Source organism: Vulpes vulpes, chromosome 3 (genome assembly GCF_048418805.1).
Source record: "Vulpes vulpes isolate BD-2025 chromosome 3, VulVul3, whole genome shotgun sequence".
NCBI classification, from domain to species: Eukaryota; Metazoa; Chordata; class Mammalia; order Carnivora; family Canidae; genus Vulpes; species Vulpes vulpes.
The window spans coordinates 61,071,168-61,091,519 of record NC_132782.1 but is presented as its reverse complement, the minus strand read 5'-3'; the positions used below and the strand labels follow the sequence as shown (position 1 = coordinate 61,091,519).

Below are 20,352 nucleotides of genomic sequence, written 5' to 3'. Positions count from 1 at the left end.
AGACATAAGGCCTAAACTGAGACTGTAACAGTGACGTCAGACAGATTCAAAGGGATTAAAGGGCAGAAAATGGGGAGAGCATGCAAGGCTGTAGTAAGACAAGGGAGAGAAGCACACAACAGGGTAAATATTTGTCTAAAATAGAGAGATCACAGAGGAAGACATCACTAGCAGTTCAGGATACCAGAGATAAGGGCGGACGGTATAAAGGGCTAAAGATGAAGACTTAGGCAGAAGTCAAGATTATGAAAGCTTTGTATGTAATTTTAAGATGCCTGGATATAAATATGTTTTCAACAGTGGTTCACGGTCGTATATGCATTTGAGACAGATCACTCTACATACTGTGGGGAGGGATGAGTGTGAGGGGCACTGTGATCAAAGACAGGAGATGAATTAGAAGGTAGTAATGCAAAACAAAGATGATACACACCTCAACTGACTGAATGGTTCCAGAAATATCCAGAATATAAAATCATCAGGGCTCAGTACAGAATAAATCTGTATTAAGTGAATCAACAACAATGCTGGCATCAAGGGAAAAGAGATATAATTTTACATGAACTGTTTTATGTTGCTTGCATGTACTTTGTAACTGGTTTTGTTTTACATTTTCCTGTGGTACAGGAGCCTACAGGTGTTTTCTTTTTAAAGTCCTGTTTCTTGGATCTACCAAGCTCACAAAGAAGTAACAGCAAACAAGTCACTTGTATAGATCAATAAATTTGGATTTACAGCCTATACTCACTACTCCTGGAGATAACTGAAAATCTTTAGAAAATGAGTTGATTCTAGAAGAAAGAAAATAACAAAACTACAGGAGTGAAAAAATATTATATGATATGTTAGTACAGACGTGACCATATGACTGATAAAGGACACTGGATTAACTGATACATTAAGTAGAACACATGTTAGATGTGGTTAATCAACTGAACATCTTAGTAGAATTAGAACTGACTTTCCATATATTCTTTTTAAATGATATTTGATACTTAAAACCAATATTCCTTAGGAACTCTTTACTCATTTAAAATAATAAAACAGCACCTGGGTTGTTCAGCCAGGTAAGTATCCAACTCTTGATTTCAGCTTGGGTCATGATCTCAGGGTTGTGCGAGACTGAGTCCTGCAGTGGGCTCCGTGCTGAGTGTGGATCCTGCTTGGGATTCTCTTTCTCCTTCTGCCCACCCCCCTCCCTCCTTACTTTCTGACACTCTCTAAAAAAGTAAAATAAAAATAATCAAACAAGGAGATGGACTATGCCTACATAGCTGAGAAGAGGACACTATGTAGTAAATTCTCAATGATTCCAATTACTGCTGGGAAAGTCAACTCCAAAATAAAGTCATAGAGAATATAGGAAATATTTTAATATTCTGTTTGGGAAGGTGCTTTTGTTTGTTACAGTGAATATAGTGTGACCAATACTTATGAATTTAGAGCTATAAAAATAAAGCTAAGAAACTATGTTGTGAGTAAACAATCTTTACATCTCTACCTAGTTTTCCCAACTGGTCCCCAAATTCTAAATCTAATCCCACTACCCACTCTCAAGTGAAAGCTGAACACGAGCCTAAAAGAAATTATTTTCTCCTAATTCTCTTTCTTATTTATATGTGGCTTTGATTAGAGGAAGAATGCAAAAATGTCTTGCTGAAAGATGCTCTGTTTGGTGGCAGGTTGCATGAAAGGAGTAAACACAAAGTAAATTTTACCACAAAATTATTTTTGAAAAATCAGAACTATGGTGAAATCATGAGGACGCTGAACTCTCTCTGATTCTTTACCTTTTTTGCTCTGTTTTCTAGTAGCAGTGATTTGCACAGGCCATGGAGCACAGAATTCTCTAACTGAAACACAGCTCCAATATTAATATTTTATCTATTAAGGTCGTCTGTCCAAATTCTGTGGATGCTGACTCATTTTTGATCATTGGTTGTGATACAAATGGGCATTTATTATCAACTTTCAAATCCCCAGTTCTTTGACAAGTCTCATTACTGAGGGACAAACTAGAATCACAATCAGAAAAATCTGAAAACAAAGTTTCCTTTATTAGAATGTAAATAACAATACAAACTTAACAAAATTGTACAAATTCTTTTGTTAGAGAAACAGCCACAAGTCCTGCTCCTCTCCCAGACGCACTACTTACTACTCATTCGTAGCTAATTATATTTTACGTGTCCTATACTTGGCATTCACACAGATGAATTTAACTCTCTCATTTTCTCTTTTTTATTCTCTAGTATTACACAGTTTAATTCACTCACCAAGCTCTATTACATATTCTGTATTCCATAAAAGCTCTGTCCATTAATAATAAAGAGTCTTCAAGGTCTGAATGTTTTTAGTAACAAAACTGATGTCTAATCATTTATTTTATGTTTAAATATGCATTTTGTGTTCTAAAGACGTGAGTTTTAAAAACTTGTGATGAATGGTACTATTTTAATAATAATGAGATGGTCTCTCCTCAATGCACCAACATCCTCAGAATTTAATTTTTGGACAAATATCATATTTATATGAGAAATCAAAGACTTGGGTAATATAATCCTTTCCATGTAAAAACAAAATAAGTCTCAGTCCACACTGAGATCCAAAAACTACAGCGCCATGAAACAGAAAATGAATATATAACAAAACTATTGTCCCTTTATAAACAAGATTGGTCTGATTTAAACCTCTTTAAGACAAGGGAAACAAAAAAGGAAGAAATGCAGAAATGAAACTTTAATGCCCATTTCATCACAAGGGCCCCTTTGTCATTTGCATCCATGAACCCTGTACATCAGAGAAATCAGTTCTCCCATGTCATCTGAGAATCCCCAGAGTCCCAAGATCCATCGATTCACAAAATCCAAGAGGTGAAAACTATCTTCACAATCGTACTAAATGCTATTTGACATTTTCACTCTCATTTTCTTATTAAGTGTACAATAAAGTTTTCTAAAGATAAAATGTGTGATAGCATTGCAACTCGCATGATCAGTGGATCACAGCTCTAATGGCTAACAACATGAGATTGTGTATCCTTGTGTTTTAAATGTTTTAATTTCTAAGATTGTAAATATCAACAGATATAACCCACTTAAGCAGACGTTCTTTGGAATTCTCAATAATTTTTGAACAGTAGAAAAGGACCCTAGGCTGAAAAGGTTCAGAATTACTTTTTTAAAAGATTGTGTCTACCAAATATTAAGATACAACTAATTCCATCCCACATTTCTAATAATCAAAGTCACCACACACACACACAATCAGAACAAGTGTTTGGCTTAAAATGATCAATATAACAACACAAAGATGAAATGAAGTTTTAACTTCATTTAACACAACTGACATGTTAGCAAGTGAAGCTTTACTCTGGGTAAAAGTCAGAATTCAAATAAGTATGGTGAACACCAGAAAAATCTTAGAGTCTAATAATTAACTTCTGGGAACCCCTTAGACGTAAAGGAATTCCAAAAAAAAAAAAAAAAAAAAAGAAGAAGAAGTAAAGGAATTCCAAACCGGGGACATTAGGATTTCAAAACTTAAAAGCAGAAACTTAACTAAAGCTTACATTTTTAAAATCTCTTTTTCTTATGCTTGGAAATATCTTTTGTTCAAACGTGGATATCAGCAATGACATCTACCTTATTTATGTCACATCCTTCGATTAAATTTGTCTCACATAACACACACAAAGAAGAATTTGGTATAAGACGATGGGCATTTCAATAGTTTAGTGCACATCTTTCCACTTTCCAAATTTTCCAATTACCAAGCTTTCCAAATTTGTACTGTAAAATTTACCTGATCTGGGTGTTTGTTTATCACTCGTTGCGACTGCTTCAGTAGGAACAGAATCTTTCACTTTAGTGGGAGACTGGATGGGTATTGAAACAATATGATTAGAACAATGTACATTTCATACAATCTGTAGTTAAAAATTCAAAATAAAAATACAAAAGCTTTACCTCCCAGTGACGAAGATCTTTTCTAGGAGAATCTAAAACACAAAAGGGACATGTAGTTAATTATACGTAAATATGAAAGCCAACTATACATTCATGCAGTTAGGATTAAGCTGAATCCTCATGCTTGGCTTTCAAAGTGATTACATTAGGCTTTGGTCTTGATTCTAGAGACAGGAAGGTGGATTAAGACAGCAACAAGACAGAAATAGGAACCCGTTATAAATACTATAAAAAATAGAAATATATGTTCAACATAAAATGCAGTTAGGATTCCAAAAGTAAGATGATGTTTCAAATGAAATGACTAAAACAGAAATCACTAAATGTTGCACATATACTAACGTGAACATGCTGATTGATGGGGGAGAAAAGCAATCTTTAATCAGAGGAACAAATGATGACTCTGAGAGGATCAACGTGAAAGCTGATGGCAGAATGCAACAGCACATCCTGATTGCAGTACAGCAGAATCATCGATACCATTCTACTACAAGTATTTGCCATGTTCTTCAATTTGTCCCGTAATTTAGGCAGTACGCAGTTATGATGAATGCATAATTTATTGAATGCGTAATTTATTTGTCACCAAAAACAGTGTTATGAATTGATCAGCCTGGATATACTTGTAGGGTAATAGTCAATAAAAGTATTCATTTTTGTCTATACCCATGTGGGCCACTGGTATGCCTACATTTCTTGTATCCTCTAGTTTAGCCATGTTAAAGTTTCTTGACCCACGCACGCAAGAAGGTATATAAAACACGTCTAAGAAATAATGTATAATAAGCTTTCAATATGGAACCATGACTACTACCAAAATGAAAAAAATCAATTTAATTGCCACCGAATTTTTAGATACTAAAAATCTTTTGTATTTCAAAATCAGTGTCATATTTATTGATAGTAACAATTTTAGCATTTAAGGAATGGACCCTATGATTTCTTTATTTTCCAAAATTAGTTTGATTGGTAGACTATGTCAGTCTTGAAAAGGTTTCTCTGAAACAGCTATCATCCCCCAAAATGAGCTATCTGAAAAAAAGAACACCCATGCTTCCATATTCAAATTAGTCTCATTTGAATAATGAATATCAAAGCAACATATATCTTTGAGGTCCAATAGATTTGAGGAAGATGAATGGTGGCTATGTTTTATCCCAAGTCTAGCACTCCATTTGCTCTCAGTATTCTTGGTGGAGCAGCTGTGATCTAATCTGTTTCAGTAGAAATAAACTCAAGGTATCTAAAAAGTGAGTTCTCGGGCAGCCCCGGTGGACCAAGGGTTGGTGCCACCATCGGCCCAGGGTGTGATGCTGGAGACCCAGGATCTGGTCCCACATCGGGATCCCTGTATGGAGCCTGCTTCTGCCTCTGCCTGTGTCTCTGCCTCTCTCTTTCTATGTCTCTCATAAAAAAAAAAAAAGTGAATTCTCTAGAGTTTCCTCACCAACTCCAAAATTTCCTAGCTAAGGCTTCTTTCATTTTTCCCTCTTTCCCTTCACTATCCCCTGTCTTCAAAAGTAATTTCTGGGGGCACCTGGGTAGCCCCAGTCAGTTAGGAGTCTAGCTCTTGATTTCAGCTCAGGTCATGATCTTGGGGTCCTGGGATTAAGTCCCATGGTGGGCTCCTCACTCAGCAGGGAGTCTGCTTAAGGCCTCTCTCTCTCTCTCTCTCCTTTGCCCCCTCCCTGCTCGCTCACTCTCTAACATAAATAAATCTTTTTAAAAAGTAATTTGTGATCTATGGTCTTGATTTTTTTTTTTGCTTTTACAACCGTTTTATGGATTTTCTCCACCACTTCTTTCCTCTTTGTTTAGCAATAGTATCTTACATCTATACCTTCTATTTCTGTATCTCCTTGCTCCCCTCTGGTTATAAACATGTTCAGAAATAAAAACAAAATAATTCTTTTTCTTGACCTTGTTATGTCTTGAACTATTCAACAGATCTTCCAGATTTCTCTACAGGAAAGTCTATACCCATGCTACTGAGCACATGACCCAAGGACCACAGACACTGCCATGACCTGAGAGGTCAAAATGCAGATTCCAGACCTGATGTTCAGTGTGCATTGTTAACAAGGTCTCAGGCGATTCCCTATAATTTGAGAAATCCTGGGTCATACTGAACGCTGCCGCTGTATTCCTTTACCTTAACCTTCTAGGATCAAGCCTCAAATTCATCACTATCCATTCTGAAAGTGAAGACGTATTAAAAGTCATAAATGTTCTAACGGACTTTTTATCAGGGCTAAAGCTTCCCTGATCTCCACCTAATTGACCCTGCTCTCTTTTTCCTTCCAATTCTTTTTTTTTTTTTTTTTGCACGAAATGATACTAACTTAGGAAGTACCACCATTTTATATGACATAGAGGTACACATATTTATTTATTTAAAAGATGTTTTCATTTATTTGACACAGAGAGAGCGTGCACAAGCAGGCAGAGCAGCAGACAAAGGGAGAGGGAAAAGCAGGCTCCCAGCTCAGCATGGCTCCATCCCAGGTCCCGGGGATCATGGCCCAAGCCAAAAGCAGACCTTCAATTGACTGAGCCACCCAGGCACCCGTAACATACATACATTTATAGCTGACTAGGACATAGCTCTGCATAATCAGCTAGGTCAATCCATAATGTCTCCCCAACAGCGAGAAAAACTGTTAAGAGTGGGAAAATTTTGGTACACTACTCTGACAAGTTTGGGTACTGGAAGCTCACCTGATATCCCCACATTTCAAATAATTTGCTCCTCCTTTTATTTTTTTAAAGATTTTATTTATTTATTCATGAGAGACACAGAAAGACACACAGAGAGAGAGAGAGAGACAGAGAGAGGCAGAGACACAGGCAGAAGGAGAAGCAGGCTCCATGCAGGGAACCTGATGTGGGACTTGATCCCGGAACTCCAGGATCATGCCCTGGGCTGAAGGCAGGCACCAAAACTGAACTACCCAGGGATCCCCTGCTCTTCCTCCTAAAAAAATTCTTTCATTTGACCACCTTCCACTATAAAGCGTTGCTTATTTTCCTCCATTTACTCCCTGCACTCTCAGCCATTCTCATCATTCCCTCTTTGCTCTTTTCCAGCTATTTCCAGGCATTCCTTAGGTCTTGGAATACCTGGAAATGGAACCAGTAATTTAGGTCCTCTAGCCATACTCTCAATTTAATCTGCAGCTGACACCTGATAAAATATAGAACTCACCTCCTTTTCTCACCTTTCTCCTTTCTATGCATGTAATCGGTGATTTTCTTTGGAAATTAGGATACATGAGAATTTCTGTTTTAAATCAACATTCTGTCAAACGACTTTTTATAAAATACAATTCGTACCTTCTACTTGTTCATTGAATATACTTTGCCCTTGTTGATCTGCAGCTCCAGGTAAACAATCAACAGATTTCTTTGGAAGTCTTGCAGAAATACTCTGTTAAAATTAACATCAATAATGAGTTGCATAAAGATTTCCAAATCCTTTTCTAAGAAAATATTCAAATGTTCTACTTTAATCGCAATCAGACATACAAATAAGAAAAGCATGTATTGAAAATCAACACATTTAAAAACCTCATCTATGCTCTCTCAATTAAGTGCACCTTTTCATCTTCATTTGGCCATCAACTCTAACTGAACATGGAAGGCCAGAGTAAATATTTTCACAGACAAGAAGACTGACTTATACATACATTTCAACAAGGAAATAACAAAACACCTAACTCTACTTTGTATTCTCCACCAGGATACAAGGACAGTAAAACTATTGAAACAAATTCTTTAATAAGTACATTTGCTATAAATTTAAACTGTTCCTAATGGCAGAAAGATTTTTAGCCTTAAAATAAGATACTTGGCATGATAAGAAACCTCGGAGTACATCATGTTGAGTACAAACAGAACACTGTGGTAGCTGCTGCTTCATTTAGATAAACAAAGGCTTGGAATTTTCATTGGTAGGAAAAAATGGTTGAATGAAATGGCAAAGTAGGAAGAAAAACTTTTTTTGAAATTATGTTTAAATAATAGCAAAAGATTTTAGATATAGGTATGAAATGCTTCAAAAAGTATAGTAAGCTTTCAGAAGGGAAGAATAAGAACATTCATTGATCCCTGGGTGGTGCAGCGGTTTGGCACCTGCCTTTGGCCCAGGGCGCGATCCTGGAGACCCAGGGCAACCCTGCTGGGACCCCTCTGACTCCTAAGAGCTTTCTCTGTATCTTTACTGAATAAACTTCTTTCATTTTACTCACACACACAAAAAGAACATTTACTGATTAATCACCTAAAAGGTACCAGGCATTTGTTTTAGTACACACAGTTTCTTTTCTACACACAAAAATAACAATGATTATAACAATGGAGTGGGTCTTCCTGCTTCCTGGTCATTTCTAAGACATTAGAGTAAAAGGAACAGATGTGCCCCATGGTCTCTCTGTCCAGAATGTCCTTCTCCATCCAAGACATTCTTGCGACTGGTCCTTCCCACCCTTCACTTGGCAGCTCTGGCCACACTCAGAGAGATCGTTTCTCACTACCAAAATTCCACTCCCATTCTCATCCCCATCCTAACTACAAACGCCTCCAAAATTCCCTAAACTAACATTTCCTTTTTTCTTTTTTTTTTTTTTACATGAAATGCTTACAGTGACTTATAATGGATCAGATTTTCCTTATTTTTCTGCTCCTACCACTACAACCTGTACAGCCTGGTCATAGTTAGTATTCAGTAACATAAATGTATTTAAGGTCGAAACACTGAAAATCCTCACACTGAGGGGGTGCCTGGGTGGCTCAGTGAGTTGAGCATCTAAATCTTGATTTCAACTCAGGTCATGGGTCTCAGGGTCGTGAGATCGAACCCCACATTGGGCTCTGTGTTGAGCATGAAGCAAAGTTAGGATTTTCTCTCTCCCTCTCCCTCTGCCCCTGCTCCTCCCCGCCCGCTCACATGTATGTGCACTCTCTCTCTCTCTCTCTAAAACATAATCATCATCCTCATCTCACTGAGAAGGTCTAAGTACCAAATCACTATAATGTCAGCCCTTGAAGAATGCAAGGGTTGTTGATGGGTGTTGATGGTGTTGATGGCCACACAGTCAAATATCTACAAATGACTTTCGATTCCCCCAAAACTTAGCTACTCATCTCTTATTTCCTACTTTAAGAACAATTAGACTTAAAAATAGGAAACGTATATATGAAAAATCAAAACATTTCAATAAAAGACTCATATATATGCTCTCTAGATCTAAGCTACTTCTTAACCCTCATTTGGCCACTGACTATAAACTGAGCATGGAAAGTCAAGTAAATTATCACCTGATGTTGACCTTACCAATAATGTAAAGGCAATGAACAAGCTTTGTATATTATATGTACTATACACTGTATCCTTAAAATATAAAGAAAAGGTTATTAAGAAAATCATAAGGAAGATAAAATATACTAAGAAAATACTTATCGAGAAGCATCTGTAAGTGGACACACAGTTCAAGCCCATCATGCTCAAGGGCCAACTGTACACCTACACAATGTCTCTAATCACAGGCTACTGAAACTTAACATCCCCCAAATTAGAAATCCACCTGTCCACTCTAACTTTCCCATTCTTTTCTTAACACTTGCCATTTTACTGTCCTTCAGAAATCTTCACATTTAAAAACCATGCCCTTGGGATCCCTGGGTGGCGCAACGGTTTGGCGCCTGCCTTTGGCCCAGGGCGCGATCCCGGAGACCCGGGATCGAATCCCACATAGGGCTCCCGGGGCATGGAGCCTGCTTCTTCCTCTGCCTGTGTCTCTGCCTCTCTCTCTCTCTCTCTCTCTCTCTCTCTCTCTCTGTGACTATCATAAATTAAAAAAAAATTTAAAAACCATGCCCTCTATATTTAGTAAGTCACTCAAATACTGCTATGATCATTTTTTGTCTCAAGACAAAAATTTCTAGAGCATTCTTTACAGCTCACAAAGTGGGTGATCACCTTTGTTACCACATTTGGTCATGACACACACCCGAGATGTAGGTATTAGTATCATTTTTATGAATGAGGTCACTGACATTCAAACAGGTTGACCAAGTTTTTCTGAGATCCCACAGCAAGTAAGTGACAGAACCAGGATGGTAGCCCATCTTTTGACTTCAAATACAGTGCCCACACCATTGTAGAACAGCTGCCTCTACTAAGACATAGGACCTTTTTACCTTCTTCCATAGGTGTCACCGTAGAATAGGTCATCATTACTTTATACTATGTTACTATAAGTAGGGCAGCCACAAAGATACTCAATGCATGCTATTTTAACTATCCAAAATGTTTTTACCTTTTAAAGTCCCACTAAATCATGGGGGCCTCGATGGCTGAGTCCGTTCTGGGATCAAGCCCCAAGTCATCAGCCTCCCTGCTCAGTGGGGAGCCTGCTTCTTCCTCTCCCTTTGCCCCTTCCCCCGCTCATGCACATGCACTCTCTCTCAAATAAATAAATAAATAAATAAATAAATGAAAAAATAAATAAATAAATAAATAATAAATAAATAAATTCTTTACAATAACAAATGAACAACATACCACTAAACCACATTGTTATTATACTCCCACTGCTCCTTGTAGATCTACCTGACAATCCAAATATAATACTTCTAGGGTGCCTGGATGTCTCCGCTGGTTGAGCATCCAATACTTGGTATCACCTCATGTCATGATCTCATGGTCATGGAATCAAGCCCTGTGATGGGCTCTACTCTCAGACTGGAGTCTGCTTCAGATTCTGTCTCCGCTCCCTCCCACTTAACTCTCTCAATAAATAAATAAATAAATACACAAAAGCTTTTAATAAATCTTTATATATAGTTAATATATAAATTATGATACTATACATTATGCATAATACACAAACACTATATAAATGTGTTTTATATATAAAATAGAATATGGAAATTATAATCTATAAGATACACATATATGCTAATAAATTTAATGTATAAACATAATATATATGATTTATATTCTAAAAAACTATAATCCAAACTCTGTCTAGAACACATTAGAAGTTTTGCACATCCATACACACCACAGAATCATACATTTCACCATAGGTTGACCTAGAGTTTTTCTTTAGCTTTTTAGATAACTTTAAAACCCAAACTTGGGATATCTGGGTGGCTCAGTGATTGAGCATCTGTCTTCAGCTCCGGACGTGATCCCAGAGTCCTGGGATCGGGTTCCGCGTGGGGCTCCCCGTGCGGATCCTGCTTCTCCCTCTGCCTGTGTCTCTGCCTCTCTGTGTGTCTCTCATGAGTAATGGATGAAATATAGAAAAAAAAAGATTCCTTAACACAATTTTTAAAAAGATTTTATTTATTCATGAGAAACACACACACACAGAGGCAGAGACACAGGCAGAGGGAGAAGCAGGCTCCCCACAGGGACCCCAATGTGGGACTCAATCCCTGGACCCTGGGACTGTGCCCGGAGCAGAAAGCAGATGCTCAACCACTGAGCCAAATAAAAGAGGGAGTCTGCCTTATATGCTACTAGGGGGACAGATGGACAAAAATAAATAAGAACAGAAGAGGATCATTCTCTAGTTCTAGAAGTGAAGTGAATAAAGTTCAGTGAAGGCACAAGGAGAAAAAAGTTGCATATGGGAAGCTCAGGAAATGCTGCAAAGATAAGGCTTGTATCTTGAAAGACAAAGTATACAAGAAGTGTGTGAAGGGCATTCTAGCAAAGGTAGAATAATCAAAAGGATGAAGTAGGAAATAACATAGTAAGTGACAATAGCTCAGAATGTGGCAAAGCTAGGACACAATTATTGGGAATGGGATAAAGAGATATAATTGGAAAATCAGGACTGAACTGCAAAAGACAGGAGTCATGCTAAGATATGAACTTTCTCCGTCAGGTATTGGGGAATTCACTAAATAAGCAGAGGAGTTACATCATCACATAGATATTTTAGAAACGTCACTCTAGTACCAATGTAAAGATGAACATAAAGGAACCAAAAGAGAAGAGTATTTCAAAATGATAGATGAGAAAGTGAATTATGGTAATAAGATGTGAAAAATTGTAAGCAGGTAAAGATACTGTATGTGGTGGAGTGACTGGATGTGGTTTTTAAGATTTATTTATTTACCTTTGGAGAGAATGAGAGTGTGTGTGCCCATGCAGAGGGAGGGACAGAGGAAGAGGAAGAGGAAGAGAATCCTCAAGCAGCTCTTGAGGATTCTGCACAGAGCCAGACACAGGGCTCAATACCGGGACCATGAGATCATGACCTGAGCCAACATTAAGAGTCAGATGCTTAACCAAGGGAGCCACCCCAGTCACCTGGATGTGATGTCACCTAATTTTAGGGAAGTTTAGAGTCCAGGATTGTTTTTCTGCTGCAGTGTTCCAATGGTGCTTTATATTAGGGTGGGGAAAACAAATGACAAAGCAGATTTACAAGTCAGGAACAGGAAAGAGTCAGAAATAATGTCTTCAGTCTGGGACTTCGTCAAATCCGAAGCACCCAGGGGACTTATTAAGAAAGTTTTAGATAAATACATTTGGAGTAGAAAAAAATGACAATACTCAGGAAAACCACATGATGTTAAAAAGTCATCTATAAAACATACTAACCTGATATAATTAATGTCAACCTACACAAAAGTCTGAAACTTTCAAAATATAAATAAAAGAAGGGGGGGGGACCATGGGATTCAGTACTTCACTTATATACTTCAACATTACTTCTAGAACAGAAAAAATACTTTTTTTTAAAACTTTTTTAGAAAAAATACTTTTATTAATATACACAAGTAATGAGCACCTGGATGGCTCAGTTGGCTAAGCATCCAACTCTTGATTTCGGCTCAGGTCATGATGTCAGGATTGTGACATTGAGATTTACATCAGACTCCACGCTCAGCAGGGATTCTGCTTCTCTCCTTCTCTCTGCCCCTCCCCCCACTTCTGAGATAAATAAATCTTTAGAAAAATGCATATATACGTGGGCATGTATTCATTTCTGCAATGAATAGCACTTTTAAGATAAATACTGAATCCCAGGTCTCCAGGATCAGGTCCTGGACTGAAGGTGGCGCTAAACCACTGAGCCACCCAGGCTGCCACACTATTCCTTATTAAAAATGAAACTTAAAAGCTAAGACTAAGTTGTAGAAGAGAAATATTTTAGGGATTACAGAATTTTAAGGCACTTTATGAGAAACACATAAAACCCACTTTAAAATTCACATGGTTTCTTATTCCACTGTGAATAGCATACTAATAGCTTTAATTTCCTATCTACACATATAGGATGGTACTTAAAGGCTGGAGAAAGAATCTAATATTAAAATATTAATAATCTTGATCATCCAAATTAAAGGTTTAAAGTCTCCAAAGTCATGAATGATTATCAAGCAGGACACAATATTCCATATTCACGGGAGAGAAGAAAAGGCCTTAAACAATCAAATCACCTGTATTTCTGAGTTTCAGATAGGAAAGAATTCACAGGTTAAATTTAACAAGTTTTGGCAGCACCGGGCTGGCTCACTCACAAGAGTGTGTGACTCGTGATCTCAGCATCTGAGTTTAAGCCCAGCATTGGGTATAGAGATTACTTAAAAAAAATTTAATCTAAAAAATACAAAACAGCGAGTGAAGCCGAGGGGAGCTCACAGCTCCCGAGAAGGCGAGGGGTGTGCGTGCGTCCGCCTCTCCCTGCGCGGCCTCTCCTCGCGGCCTGGGACACCTGGGCCAGGTCCGCCACCGCCTGCCTGGGTGGCCTGGTGGGAGCTCGCGCCCTGCCCTCGGGGTCGGCGCCGCCGCCCCTCCCCCTCGTCCCATCCGGGCGCCGCGGTCAGGCCCGCCCCTCCGGCGCCCACAGCCGCGGCCCATATGCGGCGGCAGAGGAGGCGGGGGCGGGGATCGCTTGGGAGTCCCCTTCACCGGGTGGGCGTCCCCGCCGCCTCCCCGCCCCAGGAAGCAGAACGTGATGAACACGGTGAAGGGAAAGGCACTGGAAGTGGCTGAGTACCTGCCCCAGGTCCTCAAGGAATCAAAATTTAAGGAAACCGGTGTTATCACCCCAGAAGAGATAACTTTCAAATAATCCTGAAAACCCACCAATTCGGTCGGAGATTTAAAGAGAGAACTAAAGTGACACAGTGAGAAACCTCTGCCCTTCTATCAAGTACAACTTGTTTAGGGCCACTCTGCACTGAGCAAAATGACTAGAAGGAAAAACTCACCTAAAAAGAAAGAATCAGAAACATTCCTCTCCCCCACAGTGTTACAAAATTTGAATTACAATTCAATGTCAGAAAGCCAATAAAGAAGCACAATTATAAACCTACTGGTGGCTCAAGAAGAAAAGCATAAAGGATTCAAGAGACTTCATGACTGCAGAATTTCGATCTCATCAGGCCGAAATTCAAAATCAATTAAATGAGATGCAATCCAAACTGGAGGTCCTAACGACGGATAACGATATAGAAGAATGTGTGAGTGACAGAGAAGACAAGTTGATGGGATCCCTGGGTGACGCAGAGGTTTGGCGCCTGCCTTTGGCCCAGGGCGAGATCCTGGAGACCCGGGATCGAATCCCACGTCGGGCTCCTGGTGTGTGGAGCCTGCTTCTCCCTCTGCCTGTGTCTCTGCCCCTCTCTCTCTCTCTCTCTGTGTGACTATCATAAATAAATAAAAATTAAAAAAAGAAAAGACAAGTTGATGCCAAGGAAGGAAATGCAGGAAAAAAGAGTAAAACAAAAGATCATGAGGACAGGTTAAGGAAAATAAATGACAGCCACAGAAGGAAAAATCTACATGTAATTGGGGTTCCAGAGGGTGCAAAAGGGACAGAGGTCTAGAAAGTGTGTTTGAACAAAACCTAGCTGAGAAGTTCCCTACCTTGGGGAGGGAAACAGGCATTCAGATCCAGGAGATAGAGAGATCACCACCTAAAATCAATAAAACCTGCACAACACATTGACATTTAATAGTGAAGCTTGCAAATTCCAAAGATAAAGAGAAGATCCTTAAAGCAGCAAGACACAAGAGATCCCTAACCTGTATGGGGAGAAGTATTAGTAGTAACAGCAGACCTCTCCACAGAGACCTGGCAGGCCAGAAAGGGCTGGCAGGATACAGTCATGGTCCTAAATGAGAAGAACATGCAGCCTAGAATACTCTATCCCCATCAAGGCTCCCATTCACAAGAGAAGGAGAGATAAAGAGCTTCCAAGATAGGCAGGAACTGAAAGAATATGTGACCAGGAAAGCAGCTCTGCAAGAAATATTAAGGAGGATTCTGTACAAGAAAGAGTAAGTCCAAGGAAACAATCCATAAAAGCAGAGACTGAACAGGTATCATGATGACACTAAACTTGCATCTTTCAATAGTAACTCTGAAGGTGAATGGGCTTAATAACCCCATCAAAAGATGCAGGGTTTCAGACTGGAAAAAAGAGCAAGACCAATCGATTTGCTGTCTACGAGAGATTCATTTTAGACCTAAGGACACCTACAGCCTGAAAATAAAAGGTTGAACAACCATTTAACATTCAAATGGTCCTCAAAAGAAAGCAGGGGTAGCCATCCTTATATCAGCTAAATTAAAGTTTATCCCAAAGACTGTAGTGAGAGATGAAGAGGGACACTATATCATACTGAAAGGATCTCTCCAAAAAGAGGACCTAACAATCATGATATTTATGCCCTGAATGCGGGAGCTGCCAAGTATATCACTCAATTAATAACGAAAGTTCAGACATACTTAGATATTAATACACTTATGTATGGAGACTTGATATAGTGGTTTCTGCAATCGACAGATCTTCTAAGAACAACATCTCCAAAGAAACAAGCGCTTTAAATGATACACCGGACCAGATGGATTTCACAGATATTTACAGAACTTGACATCCAGACGCAACTGAATACACATTCTTCTAAAGTGCACATGGAACTTTCTCCAGAATAGGCCACATACTGGGTCACAAATCAGGTCTTAACTGATACCAAAAGATTGGGATTGTCCCCTGCATATTTTCAGACCATAATGCTTTGAAATTAGAACTAAACCACAAGAAGAAGTATGGAAGGATTTCAAAAACATGGAGGTTAACGACCATCCTGCTAAACGATGAAAAGGTCAACCAGGAAATTAGAGAAGAATTAAAAAGATTCCTGGACACTAATGAGAATGAAGATACAACCGTTCAAAATCTTTGGGATACAGCAAAAGCAGTCCTGAGGGGGAAATACATCGCAAGACCAGCAGCATCCGCCCCAAAACCGGAAAGAACTCAAATACAAAAGCTAACCTTGCACCTAAAGGAGCTGGAGCAGGAACAGCAACTGAAACCTTCACCCAGCAGAAGAAGACAATAAAGATTCAAGCAGAACTCAATGAGGCAGAGACCAGAAGAACTGTGGAACACATCAACAAAACCAGGAGTTGGTTCTCTGAAAGAATTAATAAGACAGAGAAACCATTAGCCAAACTTATTAAAAAGAAGAGAGAGAAGACTCAAATTAATAAAATCATGAACGAGAGAGGAGGGATCACCACCAACACCAAGGAAATACAAAAGAATTTAAAAACTTAGTATGAGCAGCTTTACGCCAATAAATTAGACAATCGAGAAGAAATGGTGCATTTCTGGAAAACCACAAACTACCAAAACTGCAACAGGAAGACATAGAAAACCTGAACAGGCCAATAACGAGGGAGGAAACTGAAGGAGTCATCAAAAACCTACCAAGAAACAAAAGTCCGGGGCTAGATGGCTTCCCAGGGGAATTCTATCAAACGTTTAAAGAACAAACCATACCTATTCCACTAAAGCTGTTATGAAAGATCGAAAGGGATGGAGCATTTCCAAACTCGTTCTATGAGGCCAGCATCACCTTAATTGCAAAACCAGACACAGATCCCACCAAAAAGGAGAATTAAAGACCAATAGCCCTGATGAACACGGATGCAAAAATTCTCAACAACATACTAGCCAACAGGATCCAACAATACATTAAGAAGATGATTCACCATGACCCAGTGGGATTTATCCCCAGGATAAAGGCTGGTTCAACACTTGTAAAGCAATCAATGTGATTCATCATATCAGCAAGAGAAAAAACCAAGAACCACATGATCCTCCCAATAGATGCAGATAAAGCATTTGACAAAATACAGCATCCATTCCTGATCAAAACTCTTCAGGGTGTAAGGATAGAGGGAACATTCCTCAGCATCTTAAAAGCCATCTACGAAAAGCCCACAGCAAATATCGTTCTCAATGTGGAAACACTGGGAGCCTGTCCCCGAAGATCAGGAACAAGACAGGGATGTCCACTCACACCATTGCTATTCAACATGGTACCAGAAGTCCTAGCCTCGGCAATCAGGCAACAACAACAACAAAAAATAAATAAAAGACATTCAAACTGACAAAGAGGAAGTCAAACTCTCCCTCTTTGCAGATGACATGATAATGTAGCTAGAAAACCCAAGAGACTCCACCCCAAGATTGCTAGAACTCACAGCCATTTGGCAGTGTGGCAGGATACAATATCAATGCCCAGAAAAACAGTGGCATTTCTATACACTAACAATGAGACTGTAGAAAGAGAAATGAAAGAGTCAATCCCAATTACAATTGCACCCAAAAGCATAAGATAACAAGGAATATACGTAACCAAAGAGGTAAAGGGTTCTACCCTCAAAACTACAGAACACTTCTGAAGGAAACTGAGGAAGACACAAAGAGATGGAAAAATATACCATGCTCATGGATTGGCAGAATGAATATTTGGAAAATGTCAATGTTACCCAGGGCAATTTACACACTTAATGCAATCCCTATCAACATACTATGGACTTTCTCCACAAAGTTGGGACAAATCATCTTAAGATTTCTGTGAAATCAGAAAAGACCCCAAATAGCTAGGGGAATATTAAAAAAGAAAACCAGGGCTGGGGGCATCACAATGCCAGATTTCAGGTTGTACTACAAAGCTGTAGTCATCAAGACAGTGTGGTACTGGCACAAATACAGACACACAGATCAATGGAAACAGAATGGAGAATCCAGAAGTGGGCCCTCAACTCTAGGCTCATATAATAGTTGACAAAGCAGGAAAGACTATCCACTGGATAAAAGAGAGTCTCTTCAATAAATGGTGCTGGGAAAATTGGACAGCCACATGCAGAAGAATGAAACTGGACCACTTTGTTACACCATACACAAAGATAATCTCAAAATGGATGAAACATCTAAATGTGAGACAGGAATCCATCAGAATCCTAGAGGAGAACACAGGCAACACACTTGTTGAACTTGGCCACAGCAACTTCTTGCAAGATACGTCCCTGAAGGGAAGAGAAACCAAAACAAAAATGAATTATTGGGACTTCATCAAGGTAAGAAGCTTCTGCACAGCAAAAGAAACAGTCAACATAACAACCTACAGAATGGGAGAAGGTATTTGCAAATGACCTATCAGATAAAGGGCTAGTATCCAAGATCTATAAAGAACTTAGTAAACTCAAAGAAACAAACAATCCAATCATGATATGGGCAAAATACATGAACAGAAATTTCACAGAGGAAGACACAGACATGGCCAACAAGCACATGAGAAAATGCTCCGCATCACTGACCATCAGGGAAGTACAAATCAAAACCACAATGAGATACCACCTCCCACCAGTGAGAATGGGCACAAATCAACAAGGCAGGAAACAACAAATTTGGAGAGGATGTGGAGAAAGGGGAACCCTCTTTCACTGTTGCTGGGATTGTGAACTGGCACAGCCGCTCTGGAGAACTGTGTGGAGGTTCCTCAAAGAGTTAACAATAGATTTGTCCTATGACCCAGCAATTGCACTGTTGGGGATTACCCCAAAGATACAGATGCAGTGAAATGCCAGGACACCCGCACCCTAACGTTTCTTGCAGCAATGTCCACAACAGACTAACTGTGGAAGGAGCCTCGGTGTCCATAGAAAGACGAATGGATAAAGAAGATGTGGTCTATGTATACAATGGAATATTACTCAGCCATTAGAAACGACAAATACCCACCATTTGCTCTGACGTGGAGGGACCTGGAGGGTATTATGCTGAGTGAAATGTGTCAGTCTTTAAAGGACAAACATTATATGGTCTCATTCATTTGGGGAATATAAAAATTAGTGAAAGGGAATAAAGGGAAAGTAGATAAATTGAGTGAAAATATCAGTGAGAGTGACAAAACATGAGAGACACCTAAACTTGGGAAAAGACCAAGGCGTAGCGGAAGGGGAAGCGGGCAGGGCGTTGGGGTGAGTGGGTGATGGGCACTGAGGGGGTCACTTGGCTGGATGAGCACTGGGTGTTATGGTATATGTTGACAAATTGAACTCCAATAAAAAAATTACAAATAAAATACAAAATATAACAACTATGAAGACTAAAGTTTCCCGAGATAATGTAAAATGTATCCCCTGTTTGAATCTTTGAGAAAGTAAAGATCATCCTTCTGGAAATAATATTGTATACTCTACGGGCAACTTTTCCTTCCTTATGATTCTATAATGATAAATCATCTTATAAAAAATTATAAATCATGAGGTTATTCATTTGACATGTGTCTCTATTCTAAGCTTATATTTAAAAAAAGATGCATCAGAATCCAGAAAATAGTTTTCATATTTTTTAAGAATCTTGCAGCTTAAAATTTATTTTTTTCATTTAATGGATAGAGATTAAGAACCTCACTTAGCTAAGAAAAAAATTCAGTTTTAATTAATGAAAAAACTAAAATGTTTATGTCCTCTCTATTCTCAAAAGATATAAAGTCGACCAAGATTATACCACACAGTAAGTTTAATTAGAAACCACAAGAAAGACAACAGCCAAAATTCAAAACTCATAATAAATCTGATTACGGCTTAAAACAGACTTCACTTTGCACTATGTATAAACACAACTCTTGCTAAATTAAATATAGGCTATCATACTTTATTAAACTTAAAAGGATAAAATTTCCTTCCAGTTCTTCATAAAAACGAGCTGTCATTCTGAAGAATCTGAGCATTTTTTGTATTGCCTTTTATTAACTTGCATTTAAAATAATTTCTACCGTATTTTATAATATACAGCATCTGTTCTACCTTAGCCTCACTACTGCTGTGTTTTTAATAATAATCTCTCTAACTCTCCTATCTTTACATTCATCTCATCCTTATTAAATGAATTCTTACCCCACAACCCCTCCCTCATCTTCACATCCATCGAGCTATTCTTTCCAGTTGCTTTCTAATTCTTTCCTTCCATAATGACATACCTAAGATTTGTTTATTCCCACCAACCATAATAAATCTCAACCCAGTACTTACTTCTCTGTTGTTATTCCACT

General features: G+C 38.8%; 1 protein-coding gene across 1 annotated transcript in view; it reads right to left on the bottom strand.

Moving 5' to 3' along the window:
• Positions 1–20,352, bottom strand: part of LOC140598055 (ankyrin repeat domain-containing protein 26-like) — a 160,585-nt gene that overhangs the window by 72,480 nt on the left and 67,753 nt on the right. Inside the window, exons 18-20 of the mRNA XM_072751268.1 lie at positions 7,302–7,395; positions 3,969–4,000; positions 3,805–3,877 (exon numbers count right to left, since the gene is read on the bottom strand). Coding sequence (XP_072607369.1) covers positions 3,805–3,877; positions 3,969–4,000; positions 7,302–7,395 — 199 coding nt within the window. The remainder of the gene's footprint in view (positions 1–3,804; positions 3,878–3,968; positions 4,001–7,301; positions 7,396–20,352) is intronic.